This window comes from Plectropomus leopardus, chromosome 20 (genome assembly GCF_008729295.1).
Source record: "Plectropomus leopardus isolate mb chromosome 20, YSFRI_Pleo_2.0, whole genome shotgun sequence".
NCBI classification, from domain to species: domain Eukaryota; kingdom Metazoa; phylum Chordata; class Actinopteri; order Perciformes; family Serranidae; genus Plectropomus; species Plectropomus leopardus.
The window spans coordinates 7,938,004-7,965,065 of NC_056482.1; the positions used below are offsets into that span (position 1 = coordinate 7,938,004).

At 41.0% G+C, this 27,062-nt stretch overlaps 1 protein-coding gene across 1 annotated transcript in view; it reads right to left on the bottom strand.

The window, feature by feature from the left end:
• Positions 1-795: 795 nt before the first annotated feature.
• LOC121959794 (netrin-G2) overlaps positions 796-27,062 on the bottom strand; it is a 73,595-nt gene continuing 47,328 nt past the window's right edge. The window contains 3 exon segments of the mRNA XM_042509287.1: positions 796-1,962; positions 3,071-3,205; positions 7,207-7,374. Coding sequence (XP_042365221.1) covers positions 1,739-1,962; positions 3,071-3,205; positions 7,207-7,374 — 527 coding nt within the window. The 3' untranslated portion in view covers positions 796-1,738.

Consider the following 27,062-nt stretch of genomic DNA (forward strand, 5'->3'; position numbering starts at 1 on the left):
TTTTATCTTTGATGTATCCCGGTGTAATGCAGCATTCACATCTCTTTATCCACTGTGTACCTGGGCTGACTCAGCAATTGAACATTTCTCAGAGAAATGATGTTGTAGTTTATCTATGGGGGAAAAAAAACCTGAAGGACAGCTTTCCAAAACACGTCACTGGAACAGCCTTTAGATGGTGACTGGTGATTCCAAGGAGAGTTAAAGATGAGAAAATCTGGCTTCGGGGTCAGTCGCTCTATCTCCCAGGACCTTCAGGAATCAGTATATCTCCAATGTTTGCACAGTGGAATATATTTTTAATTAGCCCATCTTCTTCTGTATCTGCAAGTGACATTTCCACATATAAAAGCTCTTTGCAACTTTTATCAGGATAAAAATAATTTATATTCTCTTGACACGAAAGCAGTTTTTTGTGATTGTCAGACAGACTGTAATAATCTGTTTATAATGATGAACATTCAACACCATGTCCAAAGTGGAATGAAATAGATCAAACGGATGACTTGGAGTGATGGCTCTCTTTTCTCAACTTGCTCATATTTTCTTTTCACCCCACTGGAAAAAAAAAATGTTAACAGCATGTTATCGTGGACACTTGATTGATAGAATGAAAAAAAGTACAAGCAAGAAGGCAAATAACAGTCATATTTACTGCAAGGTTTACACTCAGTGTAATAAAATGCTCATTTGGAATAGTTGTAAATGTCATTTTTTATAATTTATTGTAACTCCAAACAAAAATAATTTCTACAAAAAATATTCAAATAATGTCATATAATATTGATACGTGGTCGATATCTTTTCTCTCTCTTTTTAGACGTCTGATAAGTTAAATTCTGTTAAATTCTGCTTCCTGAATACTGTGTGAAGATTAAATCTCGCTAAGTGTGGCAACAATCACTCATTCCTATAACAACCATAATAGTGACTAAATTTTAATAATTCGTAACCCCCTGGATATTATATAATATGTATAATCTCAGCGACTGTTAGTGGGCACATTAGATACAATGACTGAAGATATAATTCTTAAAAAAATGCAGCAGAAATAGAATAAATGTAAAATCAAGTCTCATCTTTTTGAGAAGAAAATGAAACCTGGTTTATATACTATGTAGGCCTCAGCAGCAGGATCAAACGCGCATCTCGCCTCCCAACCCGTCCGTCGTGTCGACACGTCTCGTACTTCCACTGAGTCTGACCACACACACGTTGGCCGTCAGTCAAACGGAGGTGAGATCCTTAACTCAACCAAGAAAAAAACAAAAACAAAAAGGTCCTTGTGGGTACAACAGCCATTCCCTTTGAAGTGAAACAGTGGTGATTTAAGTGTTAATGCTTTTTGGTTTGATGCACATAGCTCCAGCTCAGGGATAAAGGGAACAGTGGTTGGTATGATTTTTTTCCCCCTTCGTCTGCATCTTTTTTTCTCTAAGGTCGCTCCCCCTTTTTTTTCTCTTCTCACACCTGAGCACACACTCAGTATCATAACAGTCCTGTGAAGTGTGTGTGCATGTGTGTGTGTGTGTGTGTATATATGTGTGTTTGAAAGGAGACTGGGGCGAGTTAGTGTTGTGTGAGTGTGTGCGCTTTTTGCGAGTGCTGCGGTGTGTGTTCATCGGGTCCACGACTTGGGCGGCCCTACCCGCTCCGGGTCACCCCTCGCCTCGCGTACACACACATATACACACACTCGTTGGTCTGAGGTGTTTTTTTTTTTTTTTTTTTTCTTGGCTCAGTGGGGAGTTAACGTGGCCAGCAGGTGGGCTAGCAGAGTGCAGAGCAGCAGGGTGGCCGTGGTAAGGTGCAGGGAAGAGGCGGCGTTGCAGTCCTTGCCCGCCTCGCAGCGGGAGTGTTGGCACAGTACCCCCTTAAACTCCGGAGGACAGATGCACTTCTGGCTCTGGTAGCATGTTCCTCCGTTCTGGCACAGGAGCATCTCCTCATCACAAACGTTAGCTGCGAGCGAAGACAGAAAGCAGCAGAGGGAAAGAGGGAGAGTGGAGGAATTGCGGAGGTAAGGAGAATGAGAGAGAAAGAGAAGTTTGGAATAAAGAGGGCACGGCAAAGTGACAGAGTGACAGGCAGTGAAAGGATGGTGTGGGGGAGTAAAGAGCACAAAGACGAAAGAAAGATGTGTGGCAAAGAGAGACAGGTGAGGGGAGATAAGGAGGGGCAATGTTAGGAAAAGCATGATGGGAAACAGAGATACAGGGGGAGGAGAAGAATTCAGGGCAGAGAGAACAAAGTAGAAAGGAAAGCAGGAGGAAGGAAAGAGGCAAGATAAATTCTCAAGTCTTTGCCTCGGGGACGACAATAGGTAACACCTGCCTTTTTTTTGTTTTTGAAGTCCCTTTCGCTGTTTTTTTTGCCTTCTTCTTGAGCCTGCACTTTCTCTGGGTCACGTAAAAATCGTTCTCTCAAACCCAGCAGAATACACCGCATGTGTGATATTTATTAACTAATGATTGGGGGAAGAAATAGCATCATTAAAATGCTATAAAAGGCATTAGGAAAAGCACAGAGGTAGTTGTACTGCACAAGATACTTGACCTAAAAATGTTCTGAGAAAAAATGGAGAGGATCAGTTGTCCATGACAGGAAATAATTACATGTGCTAACATGTTTTATTACACCAAAGATTATTGGCTCGGTTGCACTGAAATATTCGGAGTAAGATGTCAAAACGTACTTTCCTGCTGTTAACTACAATATGTCTCATGTTGGAGTAAAACCCACAGTCAAATGGCATGCATGCCTGTGGAGGTTTTGTGTGTGTGTGTGTGTGTGCGTGTGCGTGTGTGTGTGGATCTATGTGAGTCCTCACTCGATGTTAGATGGTGGGGGAAGCCGATTCCCTGTAATGGGGTTAAGGAGTGACAGGGTCATCAATTAAAGAGCCAGCTGATGCTGCTAATGAGCTACATGATCTATTCCCCTGGGAGTAAAGAAAACATCGGGAGATGCACAAGCTACAGTAAGTGGCACAGCACACATGCAAAGGTTGCAACATTTGCTCATGATATTTAGACAGGAGCCCCCCAAAAATCAACCTCCTCATACTCACGGTAACAGCCTTGTTTCCAGTAGTATCCCAGCAGACAGTCGTCACACTTGGCCCCCGTGGCCCCGTCTTTACACTGGCAGAAGCCCGTGCCATTACACCGGTCATGGACAGAACCCATCTGGTTGCAGTTACACTCTGAAAGAAGAGAGTGGTGGAGGAAACGGAGATAGGAGTCATTTAAAAATTAGAATTAGAAATGGGATTTGACCGAGAGTTGAATTAAGTTCAGCCAAAAAATGTGTGCATTTGTATTCGGACCACAGACTTGTCTTTGATATTGATGCCTTTCAGAGCTGCAGTGCTGTGCATGTAAGGTGGAGTTTCTCCAGACTACAGAGATGTCCCAAGATGCTGCAGAGATTCAGACCTGAAATATAGGCCTTTTTCAGACAGAATTAATTTTGTGTTTTGCCTATCATGTAACTTTGTGGTGAAAATTCAGATGCAAAGGCCATGTCTAGTGTTTTTTTATGTAGACGCCACAGATAAAATATTACATGTAATGCTGTCTGGACTTATAACTGCTGTGATCTAAAGCACATTGCATTTTGCATGTTATAATTGCTATTTGATCCCACAGACGGTAAACAAGATTTCTAATAGATTTGGCATTGGTTTCCTAAAAACAACACCTATCATACAGCCTGCAATACTGGGAAGAGACTACAGTGACTCCTCTTCTCTTTAAAGAAATATAAAATGACAGATGTCAGAAAGTACTGTATATATCAGATGTTGTTTGGTAAACTAATCCCATCTAAACAGAACTGCAAGTTCTTTTGATCGCAGACTATCTCTTTTCAAAGGCAGGTAGAAGACATGTCGGGAACATTGTGGTATTTTGAGCAGTTGAGATGCAAAAGTCTAGTTGTTGTGCTGCATAATTAAACTTAAGCCTTGTCTGTTGAACTTGTGGCGTATAAAACAACACAAACCCGTACTTGCTATACTTCCTACCAATCACAGAAACACATTTTTGTTTTATTGAAATGCTAACTACTAAGACTCATGTCAGATCATTTGGAGACTGTTTACCTCTTTAACACAAGATGACATTGAATTTAATTAGCTTTTAAAATTACTCTCATTTCTGCAAGTAATTATCATTACAAATACATATATTTATAGAATCTGACTGATATCAGATCAGTTGTAGCAGATCAGAGATGGTAAAAAACTGCAGAGCTGCATATTTGCATTACATCTGCCGGTCGGTTGATGACAAAGTTTTTCTCACGTTTTGATGTAAGCCAATAGTTTGTCTTTCAGTTAAACCCAATATCAAATTAACTTGTTTAAAATGTAATTTATTATAAAATATTCATAAAGGTGAAACAGATTTCACAGCCACAGCAATGCACTTGGCATCAGTGTCTTTGTGGGTCATGTGCATTAATTTTGGGTTTATATGCGAGCCACTCAGACTGAATGTGTAGCTGTGCAAAATGTTAGTGCAAATGCATTAGTGTTCAAGAGGGCATGGTTTCTTGCTTTAGAGACGCGTGGTGTGAACTGATTTCTGTTGCCATGCTCGGTGTGCCAGTATGCTGGCAGATGAGCTAATGGGGCCTTATTTGTGCTGACTCCAAGGCCTGGCCCTGTGTGTGCCCCAGCCGCACCAAGTTTACCCTCCAACCCCCTGCAGTCCACCTACAGATGGATCCAAATCAACACCAGATTTTGCTCCACAGCTATGCATACAGAGTGACCTCATATTAGGAGTTAGGACATGCCCTTAATAAGACTAAATACTGTGTGAAAGCATACAAACAGTGTGTATCACTGTCCGTAAAGATGTGTGAGATTCATTTTTCTATATTACAGTCAGAAAATATCACAACCATTATATGTTTTTCATTGTTTTGGCTCTCCAGCACATTGGATTTAAAATAACATTAAGTGTTAATTTTCAGCTATAAGGGTGCTTGAGGGTGTTTGCATCAGTATTAGTCGATAAGCGTTGCATACAGTAGCACCCATAGATAAAGCACAGTGCAGCAGGGCAGTGAGTCTAATAACTCAGGATGTTTTTTTTTTTTAAGTACAAATATTGGAAATTTCTTAACAGACCAAGTCAGGTAAAGATCTGGAACAACAGCTGCAGGGAAAATACCTGCTGATGTCTACAGGTTGTAAATTTTGCCAAGGATTTGTGTTCAAATATTACATTTCATGGCTTTATTTGAATCTGCATGACTTGTTTTTTTGGGGCAGTACAAGAAGCTATGAACACAACATTAAATTATTAGCACCTTTTAAAGTTAGTGTTGTTAACATTTCAACAAACAAATCTCGACTTACAAATCCAGCAGATATGGGGCAACATTAGTTAGTCACGTGTCATGCCACCCTCATTTTAGCTCTAGTTTGGTCTCCACCAACTCCTGGAGAAAATAACCTGCTTTTAACTGTTAAATGCTTAATGAAGTTAACCAGCTAGTAGATCAATTTGGCTGTCTGCTGTTTGGTGCTGAGCAGGTCAACACATTTTCACTCTCAACTCATTACATACCAACACTTGTTGGTATGATCCCACAGGCGGTAAACAAGAGCAAGTCAACACATTTTCTAGGTTAGTTGCCCTCCACGTAGCCATCCAATGTCAATTTTGGATGCTCAGGGACTGAGTGTCAATTCTGGCACGTTGCATGCTAGGCTTGGCTGGTATCTATTTTTTCATACCTTCATACCTTGCTGAAATTTCACAGGGGTATAAGGCATATGACATTATTTTTGTGCAATGCTCCACCAGTACAGACCAGAGACTGACCTCTGGTGGCACAGTATGTGCACTACACACAATTTAGATTTATTTTATTAATTTAAGACAATAAAAGCACATGGTTAGGTTTAGAACATCATGCTTTGACTTAAAATAAGTACATGTGTTTAACGTAACATGACATAGGTCACTTATATAGTATGCTACACATACTAGTGCACTGCATTATTTTAATAACTCAATGAATTTTGGTTTCACACAGAAAACAAACCACAATGCCACGGGTTCAAGTCTGGCTTTTGTTTGGCCCTATCCATACTTTCATGCTGTTTACATGATCGTCTGAAACACACTGCTTGCATGAGCAGCACATGTGCGTTGCAGAACCTGCTGTTTGTTAGTTTTTTTTGTTGCCCATGTTAACAAGTTAGTAGAGCAGCCACACTGCCTGCATAAACAACGCTTGCAGGCGCGTCTAAGCTGCATTTCAGATGGGCACATGAAAAATGAGAAATGGTGGCTCGCTGTTTTTTTTGTATGCTGTGTGCCTTTTTCAGCAGAAATAGATATTGAAAATGGTGACTTGATAATTCGATTGACTCTATGCCACCTTTTATTGCATTTTCAATGTCTTTATCTGTCAGAGATGAGGAAATTCAAACATGTCTATTTTACACGAACTTTACTGCTTCTTTTTCGAAATAAAAGTCTTCTGACAAGGTCTCTGTCGTCAGAATCCCATCATTTGTTGACACAAGGCATTTTGTTTTGAATTTTCTGCAGGACTGTGCTGTTGTCAATGCAGGAGCTTGCATGCCTTCATAACTGAGTAAAATATGTGCTTATAAATGTGGAAATATAGCACTCAAAGCAGCAGGCAGCCCTGCAGAAGCAGGAACAACTCTGTCTCGGTGAACAACGCTGTCAGTTTGAACACTGCGAGAGTGCAGCACACGGCATTTCGTCGAGGTTGCCGTCATGCGCTGCTCATACATGAAGTGTTTTCCAGACATAAGGCAGTCGCTCGGAGCATCAAAAAATTCCCCTGGCCCATGCATCTCAAACCGCTGCTAAAGGGTGCCCGAGTGTGTCAGTATCTGACCCACTGTCCAAGTGTTGTTATTTGACAAATTTGGAGTGAGAACAAGCTTTTAGCTGAATACAGCTTCCTGCTTACACAACAAAATGTGTCATAAAGTGTCAGTAGAGCAGCTGTATAGTATTGATAATATTTGAGTATCTTTTACTACATTCATCTATTTAGACTACCTTGGTGTGTAACCCTCACTTTAACTGAGCAATTGCTGTCATTTTAAAAACATTGAAAATTATAGCATCTCCTTGTCTTGTCACACACAACACACACTCACACCGTCCCCCGCCACACACTCCCTCTGTCCCCCTGCAGACTGACCGATGCAGACGCTCTCATCATCCAGTTCGGCAGAGGCGTTGCGGAAGTATCCCAGTCTGCAGTGTTGGCAGTTCTGGCCCCTGGTGTTGTGCTTGCAGCTGACGCATGTGACAATGTTCAGGTAGTCGATGTAGCTGCAGCGGTTGGAGTGGCCGTAGCACTCACAGTCTGAAACAAAAGAGATTTATCTTTAGGTTTCTTTTACAAGCGGAAGATAGCGATACATGTGCATGAAGTCAATACTTGTGATAGAGTAGTATCTTTTTAAGCATTCTCCTGGGATTCTTCTGTGACAGTGGGAAATGATAAATTACTTGCACCGGGAGATACGCCCGACGGTTTTAGTTTTAGACGTCAGTGAACAAATGAATGACTCTGAGTGTGTTTTATGACTTGCCTTTCTGACTCTATATTGGTTCAATAAAGACAGACCACTCCCTCTCCATTACTACACTCACAGGTTTGCTGAGTCTGCTTCACTGGGCTGCACTGATTACTGATGGGAATTCCACTATCCTGAGTGTGTGTGCGTCTGTGTGTGCATGCTTGTTTGTGTATATGTATACAGGCGTGTGAGTACAGGCATGTTAATTGTGTCTGGGAATTTAATTGCATTACCGGATGAGTAGATTATATGCTACAGAATCATAACCAAGGGAGTTTGAGGTGAGTGATACAGTAGGTGTTTTCAGGCTGCACCTGACACCATGAAATTGGTCTGACACCACTTAACCCGATGGAAACCCTCCACTGCCTCTCGTTTCTTTTCTCTGTTTGTTCTTCATTTCCACAGTCTTAAATTCTCTTCCAAAAAGCTCTGCACAATCAGGGCTCTTAATTAAATTTTCTCTTTGTAATTCATGAATTATCTGAGAGGATTTGATTGCAGGTTTTACTCTACATGCTGGTACGCTTCATAAATTAAGACTTCTTCCATATTTCACACCCTAAAACCAAAGCTTAAAAAAAGACATGCTGTGGAGAATGGTGTAAGACCTTTTGTATAATTTTTCCACAGAGGGAGAAATGAAAGCCTGATATAATTTACCGTAGGATCTGCATTGTGCAGAGGGGTTCAGCAAGTGTTGCTCTACATTCTCGCTACGATTATCTTGGCTGAGGCTGGTACCTAATTAAGGTTTTATTAAGCTTTAGAAGTTGGCTGCAATAGTGTGCTGCAAGGCATCACTGTCCTCTAAAGAGGCGTTTACCAGGCATGTTTATGCAAATACACATTTAAATGCACATTAAAAAGTCGGAGTTTAGCTGTTTAATCAGCCGTCACATTATTATTTTATTATTGTTTGGTTGATGATGCCAGCTGAAATATTAATGAGCTGGTTTAAAAGGAAGTCAGCGAGAGCAGCGCCATAAAGTGCCTCTCTCAGCACTGAGGAAACCATGCTAGCAGTGGGGGAAGAACTGCCTAATTAAATATAAATGGCCAATTACTCCACAGACCAGAGAGGCAATGGGACATTGTTCCACAAATTAACATTACGAGTCAAGATGCTGCTTTATTGGTGTTTATCAATTTCGGATTGTTAACGGTGAAAGACAGTTACATTGAGAGAAAGTGAGCATCAAAGAGTCTCTGAAGTTGAAGGAGTAGTGATATATTTTACTAACAAGAATCCTTTCTAAAATCCATAAACAGGAATGTCGGTGTTGGCAATTGTTTGATGGTTTAATACGAATTTAAAGTCCAAAGACTTACCTTGATCATGCACATAAAGCAAACACAACCAAGAGGGAGTTGCATGGGAAAGAATGAACAAAATGAAAAACATAAAACATGGAATGAAAGGAATTTTTCCACAGGTTTCTTTCTTTAAAAACAGCATACACTTAAGTCAAATGACAGAAAGAGTTTCTAATCCACTGATCTGAACCAACCAATAGGATTAACCAAGCTCGAGTCTCCCCTCTGTATCTTGAGGCCAGGTGCTGCTCATGTTGGTCTCTTACCTCTGAAATCATCGTATATGATCCCAAACAACTGTTTGGCCTGCGGCTCTCCTGAGATCAAGAGTTTCAGAAGCCCTTGAGGGATGAAGGAATCTTTGTTTAAGATTTGTCGGCACATTATTCACTGTGCTACAGTCATCTATGGCCCTATACCTTTGCACAGCTGGAGCAGGTATAGATGAGCATCAGTACTACAGAGAGGCAGTATGGATTAGATGGATGGGATTCCCACTAGATTCTACCTTTAAAGAAGAGGGTTGCTTTGTTCTATAAAGCTGACATAATCTTCACCCAGTGCAGTGTTTCTTAACTGGTTGGACAGAACCCAGAAGTCATTCTGAAGATTTTATGAGTCTGTATGCAAGGAACGACTGTAGTGCTGCCCATGACTCAGAGGTTTCAAGCTAAAGCTGAATTTTAGGGTTGCCACGGTGAGGAAACTTTCCCACCACTTAATAAACTTGGAACAAAACCAATGTTACCCATTACACCAGACATTTTAGAAGAAAAGATAATCATCCATGACGCTCAGTATCTCTTTCATTGATTAGTGATGTTTGATCTGAGGATCTTCTCCTTACTTTGACCAAAATTTAAAGGAAAACAGTTGGTGTGGCAGCACATGCTTTCTTTTTTATGAACTCCTGTCTCCACGTCAGCGATGGCCCTGGCTTGTTTTCAGGTTGTTCGACCATCCCATTCTTGTGAACACCTTGAGGACTTTATTAAAATTTGGTACAAAGGTGTACTTGGACTCAAGAACAAACTGAGTAGAATTTGGTGGTTGAAGTTCAAAGGTCAAGGTCACTGTGATATCACAAAACATGTTCTTGTCCATGTTTTAGCTCGGCTCATCCCTCTCCACAAAATGCGTTGAGCAGACCGACTTGCTTCTGAAAAAACTCTGTGCTGTGACACTGCTGCTATACGTAGCAGGTACTTTGAGTTTATAATCGTAGCATCTGTCATCACTAAGTATTGAGGTGGTGGGCAAGTAATGTATTCAGTCTGTAATCAGTGCGTGCTTGAACACCATCTAATATCAGTAACACTTACTACCTTACTAATATTTGAGTATTGTTAATATCTGGCCTGGTGTAGAAACTGATGTGTCTTGTTTTTTAAAGCTTGACATAGGTAAGATTAATACACAATATAATTTTCAAAACTATTCAGAAAGATTAACTTCAAAGTCAATCTCTGACCTTGGAGAAGTTGGCAAAGCAATCCAACCTCAAGGTCCATTGATTAGTGGCTGTTCTGGAGTTTTTTTTTATGGTATCACACAATCTTCTTTTTGGAGAAGTGTGTGATTTGATTGTTTTTGGTGAGATTGTTTTGCCAACCCTTGTCTCCAAGGTCAAGAATTAACTCTCAGTCTCAACTTTTAAGCCAATATGGTCGAGAAGTCCTCTTTATTGCCACAACAACTGGGCACACTCAATTTGCTGAAAATCGTATAACATAATCAAATTCTTTTGCAAAATCCAAAGACTTTTTAAAATTTAAATCAAAAACTGTTGTAGGAAACATTTTGCATTGTATTGTCTGTTAGTGAACTATGCTTTTTAAAAATCCTTACTAATTTCTTAGAAAAAGCATATAGACATATTAAACTTAAGGTGCTTAAGGTGAATAGGTGAATGTCAGTTCAAAGATTCAGAAAATGATGATCAGCTGTGGACTTAAATGACCACCTTTAATGGAGCTATAACTGCAATACTGTGTCACCTATTAACCTCATCATAACACATTTTGGGTCCCAATTTGCAACCAGTTATGAATCACTGCACTACTATTATTGCACATGTTCATGTTCTACCTTTCTTTTTCTCTCTTTCTCTCTCTCTCTCTTCTTCATCCTCTCTCCCAGTAGTGTGTTTTGGGGTCACATGGCTCCATCTTTCCCACTCAAGTTTGTGCACTACAAAGGAGCAACAACTTTCAGATCAATCTGTATTGATGTAGCACAGATTATCTCTGGCTGTTTTACCAAACTAGAAAGAACAACTACTACTGACTAGACAACATCCAATGATTTGTGAGAAACCTTTGCCAATATAGATCCTACTCCCTTATAATGTAATTGACTGAAGAAATAAGGTGCTGATGGGTATTTAGAATATTTTCTTATATTTTAAAAATATCATCCGAATGTTTTTAATATTTCTAATCAGACATCAAGAATTTAACAAATTATTGTGAAAACCTGAAAGTGCCTTTTCTTCAAGAGCATTTTCAATGTCAAATTCATCTTCCTTTTGTAGTTTATCCATTTTTTCCCCCACTTCATCCTCCTGCCTTTTATTTCTGGCCCTACAGTGTCAGTCGTCATCTCATTTGAAAAATATAGCACAACAGTTGGTACCAAATTAAGATTTTGCCTTATAGCGTATGTTGACTGACAGGCTATCATGTATTTGGAGATAAATTTAGATACATTTGTTGTTTCCAGTTTCTGTTTTTTTCAGCGTGAGCTGCCAAGTTAAACCGGTGGCGAAAGTTTATCTACTACATATTTACTGCACCACAAATAATCCACTGTATATAGCTACTGTAAATCTTCAAGGACGTTGCCACAAATACAATTAACTACAGTTTGCTGCAACCACTGCAGTACATACAAAAGAGATACCTTCTCCGTGCTCAGATGAGGTTGTTGTTTTGTGACCATGAGTCTCTTGTGCACGTCCTTCAAAATTATGGGAGACTGAAACACCACAATCGTTATTGATGTAACAATCAAAAATGAGGTAAATAAAAAGTTATGAGAAGATTGCCATTGCTACATATAAAAGAGATACCTTTTCTTTCCTCTCTATGCCCAGATGAAGTTGATGTTTTGTGACCGTGAGCTTCATGTCCATGTCCCTCAGACTTGTGGGAGACTGTCACACCACGATCATAATTGACATAACAAGTAAAAACATCATATGAGGACAAATTTATAAGATCCTTTTCCTTACAGTCTTAATATTTAGACAATGTCTATTCCTGTGTTTCTACTTGGTTCTCCCATTCTTCTCCCTAAAGTTGCAAAGTTAATTAATTAACTCTAAAGGCTATGTTTATGTTGCTATTGATTTCTTTATATTTCTTTATAGTGGATATAGCTTGTGGGAAATGTTTATCTGCTACAAATTCACAGCACCACAGGTAAACTACAGCATCTAAATCTGTGAAAAAAAATTGCCACCACTTCATACAAAAGAGATACCTGCCCCGTGCCCAGATGAAGTTGTTGTTTTATGGTCATGAGTCTCGTGTATGTGTCCTCCAGACTTGTGGGATACTGAAACATCAAAATGGTCATGGAAATAACCATCAAAAATATAGAAAAACATCCAGTTTACAGGGGCAAGTTGCCAAGTTGAACTTGTGGTGAAAGTATATCTATTGCACGTTTCCATCACTGCAGGTACTCTACATTATATAAAATTACAAGAACACTGCTGCCGCTACATATAAAGGAGATACCTTCTCCATGCCCAGATGAAGTTGTTTTGTGGTCATGAGTCTCCTGTACGTGTCCATGGGTGTCATATGCGTGCCCCTCAGCCTTGTGGGGGACTGACATTAAAACATTTTTCATTGACAATGAAGAAAAAAACTGTTAAATTTATTCTGTGTCTACTTTTCTCGTGATAAAATTGCATACTACATATTTACATCACTACAGGTTAATGTTCTATTTTTTAGGGGCCCATTTTTTGCTCTAACTAAAACTTTTCTACTGCATATTAATACTGGTATGTTACAGCAGAAAACTACAAGGACATTGGTACTAGGGGTGTAACAATCCATTGATCCGGGTCTATGTACCAGTCAAATGATCACTAATCCAACAAAACATCAATCTGTATTATCATCTTTAGGGTACGCCTTTACTTTGAAATCTCCATTGAACGTCTGTGTCACTATCAAACAGTGCCAGGCTGTTAATGGCAAGCAGCCAAGAAAAAACACCAAGGATATTTACTCCCCTCTTGGGAATAAACAGCAGTGTGGAAATATTTGGGACTTGGGAGAAAAGACAGGTCAACAGACAAAGTATATGCCCTATGCAAACAATGCCTTGAGGAGACAAAATACTTATGGCAATGAACCTTTCCAGCCATCTCACTCTGCCAACTTGTTGCTCCTGCTATGGCTATTATAGCTGCTCTTTTTCAGTAATGTTAGACTAGAAAAATGTAATGTGAAAAATGCACACTGAAATTCAACCGTGCAGTTCTGTCGGGAGATGCAGTGACTTAAACCAAAAGTGAGCAAAAAAAAGAAGAATTAGTTTTAAGGTATGAGTAGAGGAAAAGTCCGCTAGCTGCTAGGCTAATTTATTAATGTAAAAGCGCAAAGCTTCATTACTACAGGCAAACTACAGCGTTCTTGTTCCCACTACATGCATAAAATACCTGATGTTTCAGCTTTTCTTTCATAATGCTCCTCTCTTTTCTCCCCGTGCCCAAAAGAAGTGGTTGTTTTGTGGCCATGACTCTCATGAACGTGGTCATGAGTCTCTTGTGCGTGACTATGAGCCAGTTGTGCTTGGCCATAAGAGTCAGGTGTGTTGCCATGAATTTCATGACCATGGCTATGACTCTTTAGTGTGTGGCCATGAATCTCTTGTGTGTGACCATGAGTGTCAGGTGTCTGGCCATAAGTTTTATGACCATGGCCAAGAGTTACATGACCATGAGTCTCTTGAATGTGGCCATGAGTCTCTTCTTCATGACCATGACTCTCCAGTGTGTGGCCATGACTCTCCAGTGTGTGGCCATGACTCTCCAGTGTGTGGCCATGGGAGTTTTCAATGTCGCTATGAGTCTCTTGAATGTTGCCATGAGTTTCATGACCATGGCCATGAGTCTCAGGTGTGTGGCCATGAGTCTTTTCAGTGTGGCCATGAGTCTCTTGAACGTGGCCATGAGTTTCTTGAATGTGGCCATGAGTTTGTTGAACATGACCTTGAGTCTCTTGAACGTGGACATAAACCTCTTGCGCATGGCCATGAGTTTTGTGACCATGGTCATGAGTCTCCAGTGTGTGGCCGTTAGTCTTTTCAGTGTGGCCATGAGTCTCTTGAACGTGGCCATGAGTTTCTTGAACATGGCCATGAGTCTCTTGAACATGACCTTGAGTCTCTTGAATGTGGCCATGAGTCTCTTGAACATGACCTTGAGTTTTGTGACCTTGGCCATTAGTCTCAGGTGTGTAGCCATGAGTCTTTTCACTGTGGCCTTGAGTCTCTTGACCATGACCTTGAGTTTTGTGACCATGGCCATTAGTCTCAGATGTGTAGCCATGAGTCTTTTCAGTGTGGCCATGAGTCTCTTGAACATGGCCATGAGTCTCAGGTGTGTAGCCATGAGTCTTTTCAGTGTGGCCATGAGTCTCTTGACCATGACCTTGAGTTTTGTGACCATGGCCATTAGTCTCAGGTGTGTAGCCATGAGTCTTTTCAGTGTGGCCATGAGTCTCTTCAAAATGACCATGACTCTCTTGAACATGGCCATGAGTCTCAGGTGTGTAGCCATGAACCTCTTGAACGTGGCCGTGACTTACAGGTATGCGGCCATGAGTCTCTTGTGTATTGCCATGGGTATCAGGTGTGTGGCCATGGGTATCATGTGTGTGGCCATGAGTGTCATGACCATGGCCGTGAGCCTCTGGTGTGTGACCATGAGTCTCTTGAAGGGGGTCATGCTTCTGTTGAATAGGGCCATGAGTTAAAGGTGTGTGGCCATGAGTATCTTTTACATGACCACGGATCTCTTGAATGTGGCCATGAGGTGCATGTCCCTCAGACGTGTTGGGAACTGAAACACCATAATTAAGATTGAAAATAAAACAAGCAAAAAGATGTTAAGGTAAATTTTATTCTTTGCAACCTAAAAACCTATTGAAGCATATTTATTTCCCTCGCCTTTTTCAGTTCTTTCAGTCACTCTATACCAGGTTGAGGTTCAGCTGTATGTTAGTTTCCAAGTCTAACCCATGGTAATGTAATAGATATTTCCATCACTACCTGTTAGCTACTACTACAACTACAGTATAGTAAAGATGTACCTGTATTTCTTTCCTCCTCATGCTTTTCCTTCCCATGCTCAGATGAAGTTGTTGTTTTGTGGTCATGAGTCTCATGTTCATGTTCCTCAGACATGTGAGGGGCTGACATACCAGTGTCTATATTAACATAAACAACCAAAATTTTGACACATTTCTGCTATTTCCTGTTTACAGGGGCACATTTTACACTGAGTTGCAAGTTTAGCTTGTGAGAAAAGTTTACCCACTGCATATTTACTGCACCAAAAGTAAGCTACAGTATGTAAATCTTGGTGAACATTGACTGCACTACATATAAAAGAGATACCTTTCCTTTCAGCTTTTATTTCGTTATGCTCCTCACGCTCGCTTTCCTCCCCGTGCCCGGATAAGGTTGTTGTTTTGTGGCCATGAATCTCATGTACATGTCCCTGAGACTTGTGGGAGACTGAAACACCACAAAATAACAAACAAAAATGTACATATCTCTCTTATTTCCAAATATTTAGGGACCCATGTTTCTCTGTGAGTCGCCAAGTTTTTTCTTTAGTCTGTTTTAAATTAACATCAGTGGTAAACTACCGTATATAAATCTAGTAGATTCATATATTCTCTCCATGTAGAAGAAATACCTGTCTCCTCAGTTTTTGTTTCTTCCTTCTCCTCCTTTTTCTCCCCGTGCTCAGATGAGGAGGTTGTTTTGTGGCTATAAGTCTCATGTGCATGTCCCTCAGATTTGCGGGAGACTGAAAGTCCACAGCCATAATTAACACAAAAATACAGTTTCATAGGTAAGAGACCATTTTCTGTTGCCAAGTATAACTCATTATGAAAGTATTTCTACCACTACAATTAACTACTGTAGCCATGACCACTACATGACATACATAAAAGAGATACGGTACCTTCTTCGTGCCCTGATGAGATTGTTGTTTTGTGGTCATGAGTCTCATGTTTGTGTCCCTCAGAATTGTGGGAGACTGTAACACCACAAAATAACAACCAAAAATGTAGATATATTTCTAAAGTTTATATTTATTTAGGGGACCATGTTTTGCTGTGAGCTGCCAAGTTTGACTCGGGGGTGAAAGTTTATCTACCACACTGCTATCGCTACAACTACAAGAACATTGCTACAACTACATTAAAAAAAAAGAGATACCTTTTCTTTCAGCTTTTCTTTCCTCCCCGTGCTCAGATGAGGTTTTTGTGTTGTGGCCATGAGTCTTGTGTTCCTCAGACTTGTAGGGGACTGACACACCGCAGTTGTCATTGACATAACAAGCAAGAACATCCAGTAGTATAAATTTTATATGCACTTGTCTCAGCAACGCATCCACAATAAATAAATTCCTCATCCATTTCTACTGCCACTCAGATAAAAATATGACACCTCTATTGGTGCCAAAATTATGATATTGCTCTAATGCTTATATTGAGTGACAGAGTAACATGTCAGTGAAGAGATGAATTTAGATATGTTTTTCATCTTTTTCAGTTGTTAGGGTTCCAGTTTTCACTGTGAGCTGTCAGGTTTAACTCATAGTAAAAGTTTATCTACTGAATATTTACTGTGCCCAAAAGTAAACTACAGGATATAAATTTAAAAGAACACTGCCACTACTACGTATGAAATAATAATACCTGTCTTTTCAGTTATTCTGTCTTTCTCCGCCTCCTTTTCTTCCTCCCTGTGCTGAGATGAGGATGTTTTTTTGTGGCCATGAGTCACATGTCCCACAGACATGTGGGAGACTGACACTATCAACACAAGAACAGACATTGTATGAAGTATTTTACATACTCTTGCAGACGGACGCCAAACAATAAGAACTCTATAATTAGGCTGATACTGCACTGGGTAAAGATTACTGATATCGTCTGCCTTTTCTCTCCCTTCCCGTCTTCCTCCGAGACCTTGTTTTCCTTTTCTATTCCTTTCTCTCTCTGTCAGATAGTGGATTGCCCCATCAGGGGCCTCAGCCCTGGGCTTGGGAAAAAGCTGTGAGAATCAGAGAGGCTTGAGAAACTCCTTCATCACTACATTTTCACTCTGGGTGTGAAAGAAATGACATGCACTTCCTTTTATCTGAATGTCATGAAATCTTCAGACTGCTACTTGCACTAACTCTCCATATGTGCTGGTTTCTTTGTTCAGATCTGCCTCTGTTCTTATTTCTAACTGTATTTAACCAAATCTGAATATTCATAGAATGCCATATACTGTAATATATTACAGTAGCATCTTCTCATGAGTGTACCTTCTTATGTTCTCTGCGGTGCACTTGCACAAAATATCTCAAATCAATACTAGAGACAACCACGCGCACACATCCCACTTTTCCTGCATTTTTAATTGTCTCTTGCTCAAGTTTTCCCTTTTTTTTTGTGTGTTCCACTTTCCCAGAGGGCTTTATGCCATTCCCAGGATCCTTTGCGTCAAGTTTTTCGGGCTACAAATGAAAGAAGAGAGATGTGAAACTAGTTCAGTTTATGGATCAAGCCTCCTCTTCCTTTTACCTTTCCATTTACTGCAACACAGGCACAATTCAATAAATCAAAAACACCACAGTCCTCCTCACAGAGGTGATTAAGACTAAAAATACAAACAACCAATCACATGGAGCGACCACACCATGCACGTCATTGAGGGACTAATGATCACCGGACCACAAGGGAAAACAATGCTTCATGCATCCATCTGTGTTTCCCCTTGAGGTGTTTTTGTACAGGCGATGTACGTCTCCAGTTCTTCTTCAGAGGGGGACATCCTGCAAGCATCCTGCTCCCCTGCGGAGCGTCCCCCTTCAGGCTGTCTCCCACCCACTCGCTCCCCTTCATCCCTTCCCCCTCCCTGGGGCTCCAGAGAGACAGGACGCCAGCAGCTGTTCCTGCAGCACCCTGAACCATTTCACACAACTGGCATCATGCCATCATTACATCTCATCAAAGTAACCCCTGCCTACCTCTACTCATGTCCGACTCTGGCCCCACCGGACCTACTCTCACACATCAGTCACGGCTGCACACACACACACACGTGCATACACACTGGAAAAAAAAAAATCTCCTGTGGGAAAGCAGGATTCTGAATCACGGTTGTTTCAAAGGGCTGATGTAGCACAGCAGTGAGCATAAATGCATTTAATCTCGGTAACCCATGCTGCCTTGGGGGTAGGAGTGATTCGAACAGTTCTTGGCATTAATCTCAATCAGCTCAGCCTGAACTGTCTCACATCAGACTCTGGCAGCCAGAGCATTCGGGGTTCCCGCTTCCTCTACGCTGACTGACAGAAGGGACCTCAAAGGCCGCTTGATTGTTTTATTTATATCTCGACACTTCGTATATATATGCCCCCGCCCCATGACATAGCATTCTGTAATGTACCACAGTAAGTTGAGGTTAATGTTAAGTGGGATGTTTTGGGCTTAGTCCTGATTCTGTCTCTCCTGTTCCCTGTTTCATATCTTTCTGTCACTCTGATCCAGTGGCTGATGCTCCACAATCCTCTGAATGATGCAAAGACAATGTCAACTGAGCTCAGACTTTTCTGCAAACCTTCCTCTGGCAGTGCTCATACTGCCTCTCACTCACTCACCCATGTTAACTAGATTTCACTGCCACCACCTAAATTGAATAACAATTGACATGCGATATGATGCTGGACAACATTAAGATTATGAAAGCTTGTGTATACGAGCATGTTAGTGACTTTCACCTCCTGAAAATTGCCCATTTCAGAATGGTTCCACACCATAAAAATCTCACTCACTTGAAATGAAAATGATCTCCTGATTCAAAATTGGATTATTTTCTGGCAGCCTCGACTCTATATCTATTATCATCTAGAGCTATGGGTGTGCCTTACCTCCGCTCTCGCTATGCCTCGGCTCTGAGTGTTTTTCCTCAGTTTCATGCAGGCTTGCACTATGGTGAAGATGTGTGAGGACAGACTTTATTGTGATTGGATGGTGTTGATGATGATGAAGATCAACGACTTTATGATGTGTGGACTCCTTTGGGACTGGGTGAGACAGATGTGAATGTTCGGGGATTGTCTCTGAAGGTGTGAACTCCTCTGGTGTCAGGGAAACTCGGTGCTCCTCTGATGGAGAGGATGCTGAAGGAGGGTGAACCTCAGCTGTAACAGGAAGTGTGTCAGATTCTCCCATGGGTGCCAGTGGAGGCTCAGACAAAGGCCTGGTGTGTAACACATTGTCTGTTAGTGAGGTTGAGCTGTCTGTAACTCCGGTTTCTGCTGCTGGAGCTCTCCTGTCTGTTGCATCAGTTGCAGGGGGACAGAGAATGTAAATGCAATGAGGAATGAGCAAGCTAAGACATTAGCATAAGAGATGCAGCCTCAGATTGTTTTTCCAAAGAAAGCCTAGTTTTCCTTTTTTCACTTCCAATGTGCACATATAGACACACACAGGCATGCACGTTCACACACACAGAAGTGAGAACACACAATGATAGTGTGATTTCACACTGCTGAGATAGGCTAAACTCAAAAGCTGTTCCACAACCCTTTTAGTGCTGGAAAATTGTGTTGTTTCTGCAAAAAAACAGTGACTGTTAAAGGTGTGACTATTGTTAATATGGTTGTAAAATAAAATCACACAGTGTTTGTCAAAGTGTATTACTCTGTTTTACACTTGCAGTGTTGTGTATGGATGTGCGCATATGTGTTTGCACACACTCGGTTTTGTCATCTCCAAATCTGAGAGATGAGAAATAACAGCAATGTTCATTTTTCACCTTGACAGCAAATTAATTACTTATCTATAAATATGGCACTGTACAGTGCTACAATATAGTACTGATATAAGTTGAAATTGTTCTGATGTCCTGGCTAATTATCACACTCTTTCCGCTCATATGAATCTAAAGTAGTTTGGTGGCCACATTTTTATTCATAAGTCAGTTAATGAAAGAAAATAGCATAACTGTGCTGCTAGGGATTCAGACTTTTGGCTGCAATACTTTGAGATGTTACATGCACTGGGCAAAACAGTCTTTTGCACAAGCAATACATGTGTGATGTACGGAGCAGAGGTTAAGGCATGAGTGGGTTCACCTTTCACACCTATCTCCCTTTCCAAGCATTATGTCAGGAGGGCTTTCAAGCTTGTCAACACAAAGAAAGCAGCATGATCACACGATACCAGCGGGCTGGTCCTGAACCGACAGTATGTGCTGATCGAGTCCCAGTGTTCACAACGATATTCAACTAGACACTGGCTCAGTCTGTCAAACCCACATGCTTTAAGAAGTCCACCATCATTCCTGTGCCCAAGAAAACAATGGCACTATCCTCTGTAGAGATGAAACGCTTTGAACAGCTGGTCAAAGTATACATCTCCTACATCCTCTTTAACCAGCACACCAGCTACAGTTTACCCACCATCCCAACCGACATCATTGCACACATCCTCCATACCACCCTATCTGATGTGGAAAAGAAAGGAAGCTATGTAAGATTGCTGTTCATTAAATACAGCATTAACCCCCCCAGGCTGTGCACAAAGCTCAAGAAGCTGAGATTAAACACCTCACTGTGCATGTGGATCCTTGACTTCCTGACGACCCAGGTGGTGAGATCCCTAACACCAGAGCACCCCAAGGATGCATTTTGAGTCTCCTGCTGTACTCCCTGCGCACACACGACTTTGTTACCAACTCAGACTCCAACACCATCATCAAGGTTGCTGAGGACACAGCTGTGTTGGGCCTGATCACAGATAACAATGACAAGGCTGACCTGAAAGAAGGAGAGGATCTGACCTGCAGCAAAACTAAGGAGATGATAGTGGACTTTGCAAAGATGCAGGGAAGGAACTACGCTCCCCTTGTTATCAGAGGATCCTTGGTTGAGAGGGTGGACATCCTTGGTACCTTGGTGTCTACATCTCTGAGGAGCTGACCTCGGAGCTGCATTCTGACTCTGAGGAAATTCTGGGTATCCCCTCAAACACTGAAGGATTTTTACTCGTGCATGATCAAGAATGTTCTAATGGGTGACATAATTTTCCAGTATACAGGAAATGATGTTTACCGGGACCACAAGGCTGTGCAAAGAGTGGTTCATTCAGCTGTACAACAATATTTACACCAGGCGTTGCAAGAATAGGACCAGGAGAACTATTGAAGATTTCAGCCACCCGGAAACAGCTGTTTCAGATGTTTAACCACTCTGTTTCATTGCGGACACTGGGCTTTCCACCTCTGTATTAAAGTTTGTTGTTTTCTTTAAAAATTAAACTAGACAGTTGGAAAACAGAGTTTGAGAACATGTCGACCAGACACAGGAAAGGGGGATCAAGCAGGCTTTAATCTCAGGCTACCAGGGATTTGTAAGCTCTGCATCATCAATAAAAGCAGGAGTTTGCATAACTTTTAACCATCACACTCCTATAGCTCGCTATTCAAGTACAATCACACTAAAATCGTGACTAAATTACATTAAGGACAACAAGTCTCATGCTACCTACTTTCCAAGAGCCTACCTTTACTCAGATCAGAATGATGAGGGTTTGAAGAGCTGAAATGTTCATTTCCAGCCCCAGAAACAGAGTTACTGGAGGCAATGGACTCTGTATGTAAGAGTAAAAGCAAAAGCAAAAAAATAAATAAATAAAAAAATAACAGAGGCAAGGTCTTAGTGTCATTTTCAGCCATGCGACAGCGCCATCATTCTCTCACGCAATGCACCAACAATCTAATCTGATTCATTACATAATCCTATGACATGTGCCTGTCTGTCTGTGCAGATGGACTCACAAACTGTCCCATGACACTCTCTCTGACACACACACACACACACACACACACACACACACACATACAGAATTCAGCGAGCGTACAGTGTGCAGTCTCTGGTGGGACACATTTTTAGGTGTCTTCTGCACAAATGCATTTGCATATAATGAGATCATTTGTCACTTGTATTAATGTAGCCCCAGAAATGATAACAATAATGTTTAATGCCACCTGTCAGTCTTAGCATTCTCATCATTTATTAGCGCAGTGCTGGACATTGATTTAGCTCCACACTAATGAAGACATTGTGATTCAGGACCAGTTAACGTCTTGCCGGAACGGCTAATGGCAGCGGACGGAGTGACAGCATGGGTGTTATTAATATGTCACATGATTTTCCAGACATGATCTAATCTCTCCGAGTCTAAGGCCAAGTTCAGTCTTTATAAAAATGCAAGGATTTTGGAAGATGAGAATGGTGTACAGAGATGATTGTGTTCGTGCGAGTGGTCGATCTGGTGGTACATCTGCAGTGTGTTTGCATACACTTGCCTGTATACGTGTGTGTACTTGTACTGCATTCAGGCTATCCTACAGCTTTGGGAAGATGAAGTCATGTGGGGTCATGGTTGCTGGATAGGTAGATGTATGACTGGGCTTTAGGATTTGGTTTGTCTGACCTCCCCTCCCCCTTTGCCACACACCCATCTGTCCAGCAGACCAATGGGCTGTGGGCTCTGTGGATCAGACTTTCTTGCCAATAGATCGCTAATCCTCATCTGAGCATGCTCAGTGACTTAACTGGGACAGGGACATGACAAAGGGTGCAACTACTATGACATGCTGTCCAACCCATAAGTCCTGCTGTATGTGTATAAGGATGCATTTGCTGCGGCAGCACAGACTACAGTCCAAATTTTGTCTTTGATCTCACAGTAAAATCACACACTACAAACCTAAGCTGGGATATGCATTTACAGATTCCTTGGAAAAGTAATAATACTGAAATTATGATTTATATAACCGACTTTTATGTGGATGAAAACTAAAGACAAATCCCAGGCTGCTTGAACACTTTTCTACCCAGTTCACAAATAGAGTCAACATTTTCTGCACTCATATTAGCATTTTTTCAAAATAACATACAAGCTTTTCATGCAGTTAAAAGCCATAGAAGATAACTGAGATTACAGCTGATAGTATTAAAGATCACTTATGTTGTAATGTGATGTAGTTTTTAATGTCACAGAACCTTCATCCACACATGATACAATAACGCCTGTGTGTGTGTGTGTGTGTGTGTGTGTGTGTGTGTGTGTGTGTGTGTGTGTGTGTGTGTGTGTGTGTGTGTGTGTGTGTGGGCGGACGCACTGTGAGAATGGAACCTAAGACCTCAGATCCCCGGAGTAAAAGGAGGGGATGGAGATGATTTATGGGTTTCACTGAATTGCACCATATGGCCGCCATAACTCTCACACACACACACACACACACACACACACACACACACACACACACACACACACACACACACACACACACACACACACACACGGATAACAAGGGTTTGCTCACATCAGGGTCAGGTTCAAGCCCAATACACTTCTCAACCTAGGATAAAAAAAGTCAGGGATACTCCACAGTCATATGATCTTCCTTTCTTATGTCCTAGAAGTATAACTGAGTAGTTCTGTCCTCTTTTTTTTAAATGTAATATACCACAAATTACCTGATTTTTTAATTATTATTATTATTACCATTATTATTATTATTGTTATTAATGTTGTTATTGTTATTATTAGTTGACATAGTAGCAGTAATAGTATTTTGCAAATTCATGATTTAGATGCAAGTGATATAAGGAATGAATATAATTTTGTCCAAAAAAGGTTCATCCTATGTCTGAATAATGCTTTAAATAAGGTGCATTAAACTTGTAGTTATAATTTGATTAATCCCAGTTGACAGAAAACAAACAGGCAACATATTTTATCATCAATAAGTATTTTTTTAATGGAAAAATTGCAAAACTCTGGTTTCAGCTCTGCAAGTTTTATTTTTCTCAGTTAAAAAATATGAATTTTCATACTTATCTATGATAGATTATTGAATATATTTGGGTTTTGGGTTTCTCAGACAAAACAAAATTTGTGATGGTTTTTTTTCACTTTTTTTTGCAAAAGTGATCCTTAGATTAATTGATAATGAAAATAACATTTAGTTGCTGCTCTATATTTGAAGTAAAATATTGTTCAAATGTTTCCAGCTTGACTGTTGAGAACACGTGATAGTCTACATGGGATGTTTCTGTGTCCTTCACAGCGGGCTTTAGAAAGCTTACAAAGGACTGTAACTCTGTTTGTACAATGCTGAAGCTTCTGTCAGCCCCTCCTAAATCACAGCTAATCAGTGAATTCTTCGACTTCCCTACTGATGTCAGCCAAACAACAAAAGTGCTGTGCTGTTCAACAAATGCTCTTAATGGATTTCCTTCACACAAAAAAGAAAAAAGTCTGACGACATCACAGCGGTGCCGAAATCCCTTCACCTCCCACTTCCTAAGTGCTTTTCTGTTGGAACATGAGAGGTCTGCTGCCTACCAAGATGGCAGGTTTAAATTTAGCATGAGGGCGAGCCGGGCTTTGAGGTCCACTTTACTGTACATTCAAGCGGCTGACAGAATCTGTTCCCATCCATCCTGAGCTGCTTAAAATCAGTCAGTCAGAACAAATAAAAGTCTAAATGTCCATACAGTTTGACGCCCTCGCTTTCAAGACGGGACAGCCCACGTCTGACATTAACGTCAGAGACATATACGAGCAGGGAAACAGCCCATGTGCAGCCTAAGAACTCCAGTAAGTCGCAGGATGAATTATGGATGATATGTACACAGACACAAACACACTGCTTTTCAGCGTCTATAAGCACAGTCATAGGCACTCACGCTGGATTTGACACAATACACTGCGGCTGAATCATGTGACTAGCGGTGGAAGGAGTGTTGAGATTCTTTACTTAAGTTAAAGTAAAAAATATTGCACTGTACAAATACTCTAGTACAAGTAAAACTTCAGTAAAAGTAAACGAATATTGCTGTCAGAAAATGGCAGAATGGCCCCTTCATATTATATATAATTGGATTATAGTGTCGATTTTGTTTTACCGTGCGTGTAAGTGTCCTTTGTATCATTGTGTGTCCTCTTTCTAAACTTGTTTCTGTGAGTCAGTGAATTCAGTGTGGGTAAAACTCTTAGTGAGATCTTTTTTCCTCAGCAACAGTTTGTAAAGTTTGAATCACAGGGTGGATAGTTTATCTGTTGATCCAGTCAGAGCTGATCAGATCAGATGGATGGATGAGAGGAGAAGCTGCTGCTGAGGCGAGTGAAAGGAAATTTTTAGACCCAGCGCAGTAGTCGGTGAAGTTTCACTTTCACTGTGCCTGGCGTGCTGCCGCTCCGTCTGCGCCCAGAGTACACTCTGTGCTGCATGAGTGTGGTGCAATGAATAACTGAATGGTATGAATATGCTAATAGTGCTCCTAATGAACAGTCCAGCTCCAAAATAGAAAATCAGTATGTGGCAGCACATTTTCATTGTGGTGGGTCACCACAAATAAAGGAATATGTGGAATACCTCAATATTATATATATTTGGATAATTATTACGCATGTGTTAAGCTGTAAGGTGCATTTTAATGTTAGCTGGTTAAGGTGGATCTAAATAATTGTACGATTCAGAAAACTAATTTCTTCCTAAGAAATTAACAGATAGCTAAGATAAAAAGTGAAAATATCTGCATGTCTGTTTAGATTATTTCAACTTGTTTACTGCAGAAATCAACTGTTCAAATGAATAATTTGACATTTTAGGAAATACGCCTATCTGCCTTCTGGCAGAGAGGCAGATGATACAGGAGAGGATTGGTACCACTTACATATCTGTCCATCAAATAGGAAGTTTCCAGTTTTTGTGCTAAGCTAAACTGAACAGCTCCTGGCTATAGCTTCATATTTGACGGACAGACAGGAGAGTGGTATCGATCTCCTCATCTGACAGCAAAGTGAACTTCCGTATTTCGAACCAGTCAAACTGTTCCTTGAAGAAGTGTGCGAATCTTGAAGGAAGTCGGAATAATGGGAAAATCTATTGTCTTCAGTGGAAACTTTGTCTCTGCAATGGCAGGGGTTTCCACTTGTTTTAAGAAAAGAAGACTTTCAGGACTCAGATAGAGATTTCTGCAGTGTGTGCAGTATATAATATGCTTATCTATCAAGTAACTAGTAACTACAGCTGTCAAATACATCTGGCTACAGCTAATGTACTTTTCCGCACCTTCCCGAGGGGCTCCAAAGGGCTCATGGGTAATAGCTGTGGGCCGTTCAGCTTGCGAGGCGGTTGTGGTGCTCTTTGCTTTGCCCTTGGGTCCACTCTCACCTTCAGGTTCACCCTGTGTTTCAACTTCACCTTCAGTTTTACCCTCAGCTTCACCCTCATCTTCAGCTCCAGGAGCAGTTAACGTCTTAGGTGAAGTTGACGTTGTGGCTATTCAGCAACACAGGTAAAAAAATGCAGATTAAAATACAGAAACTGAATCTGTGGCAACCTGAAACTGAGCCGCTAAACTCATTATCCGCCCATTAGCAAGCATCGTTCTTCTCTTTGATAAATCATACCCATCATTTTGTATCTAATTGTGAGAGGAGCCCTTTTAAAAGCAGACTTGTGCAGTGCAGTCCAATTGCTCAGTCTATCCATGCATCAGCCTTTTACTGTCCGGCCATGTGGAGAACAGCCCAGTGCTGTCAGGGTTGATGTTGCCACTTTGCCGATCGTTTCTGTCTAACAGCTCGGAGGCTGAGAGCCTCTCCACAGAGAGAATCCCTAATCAAATTCCCTTTTATTCCTGCCTCCCCGAGCTCCTCACCCGGAATCACACTGCATTACAACAAACTAACATATGCCCACATCCTTCTCCACCATTTCTCTCTCTGTCTGTCTCTTCTCTCTCTCTCTCTTGGCTCCCTTTGCTGCTCCAATCCACCGCCCATTCGCACTCAACCTTCTCTCTCATTCCCCCTTTTTC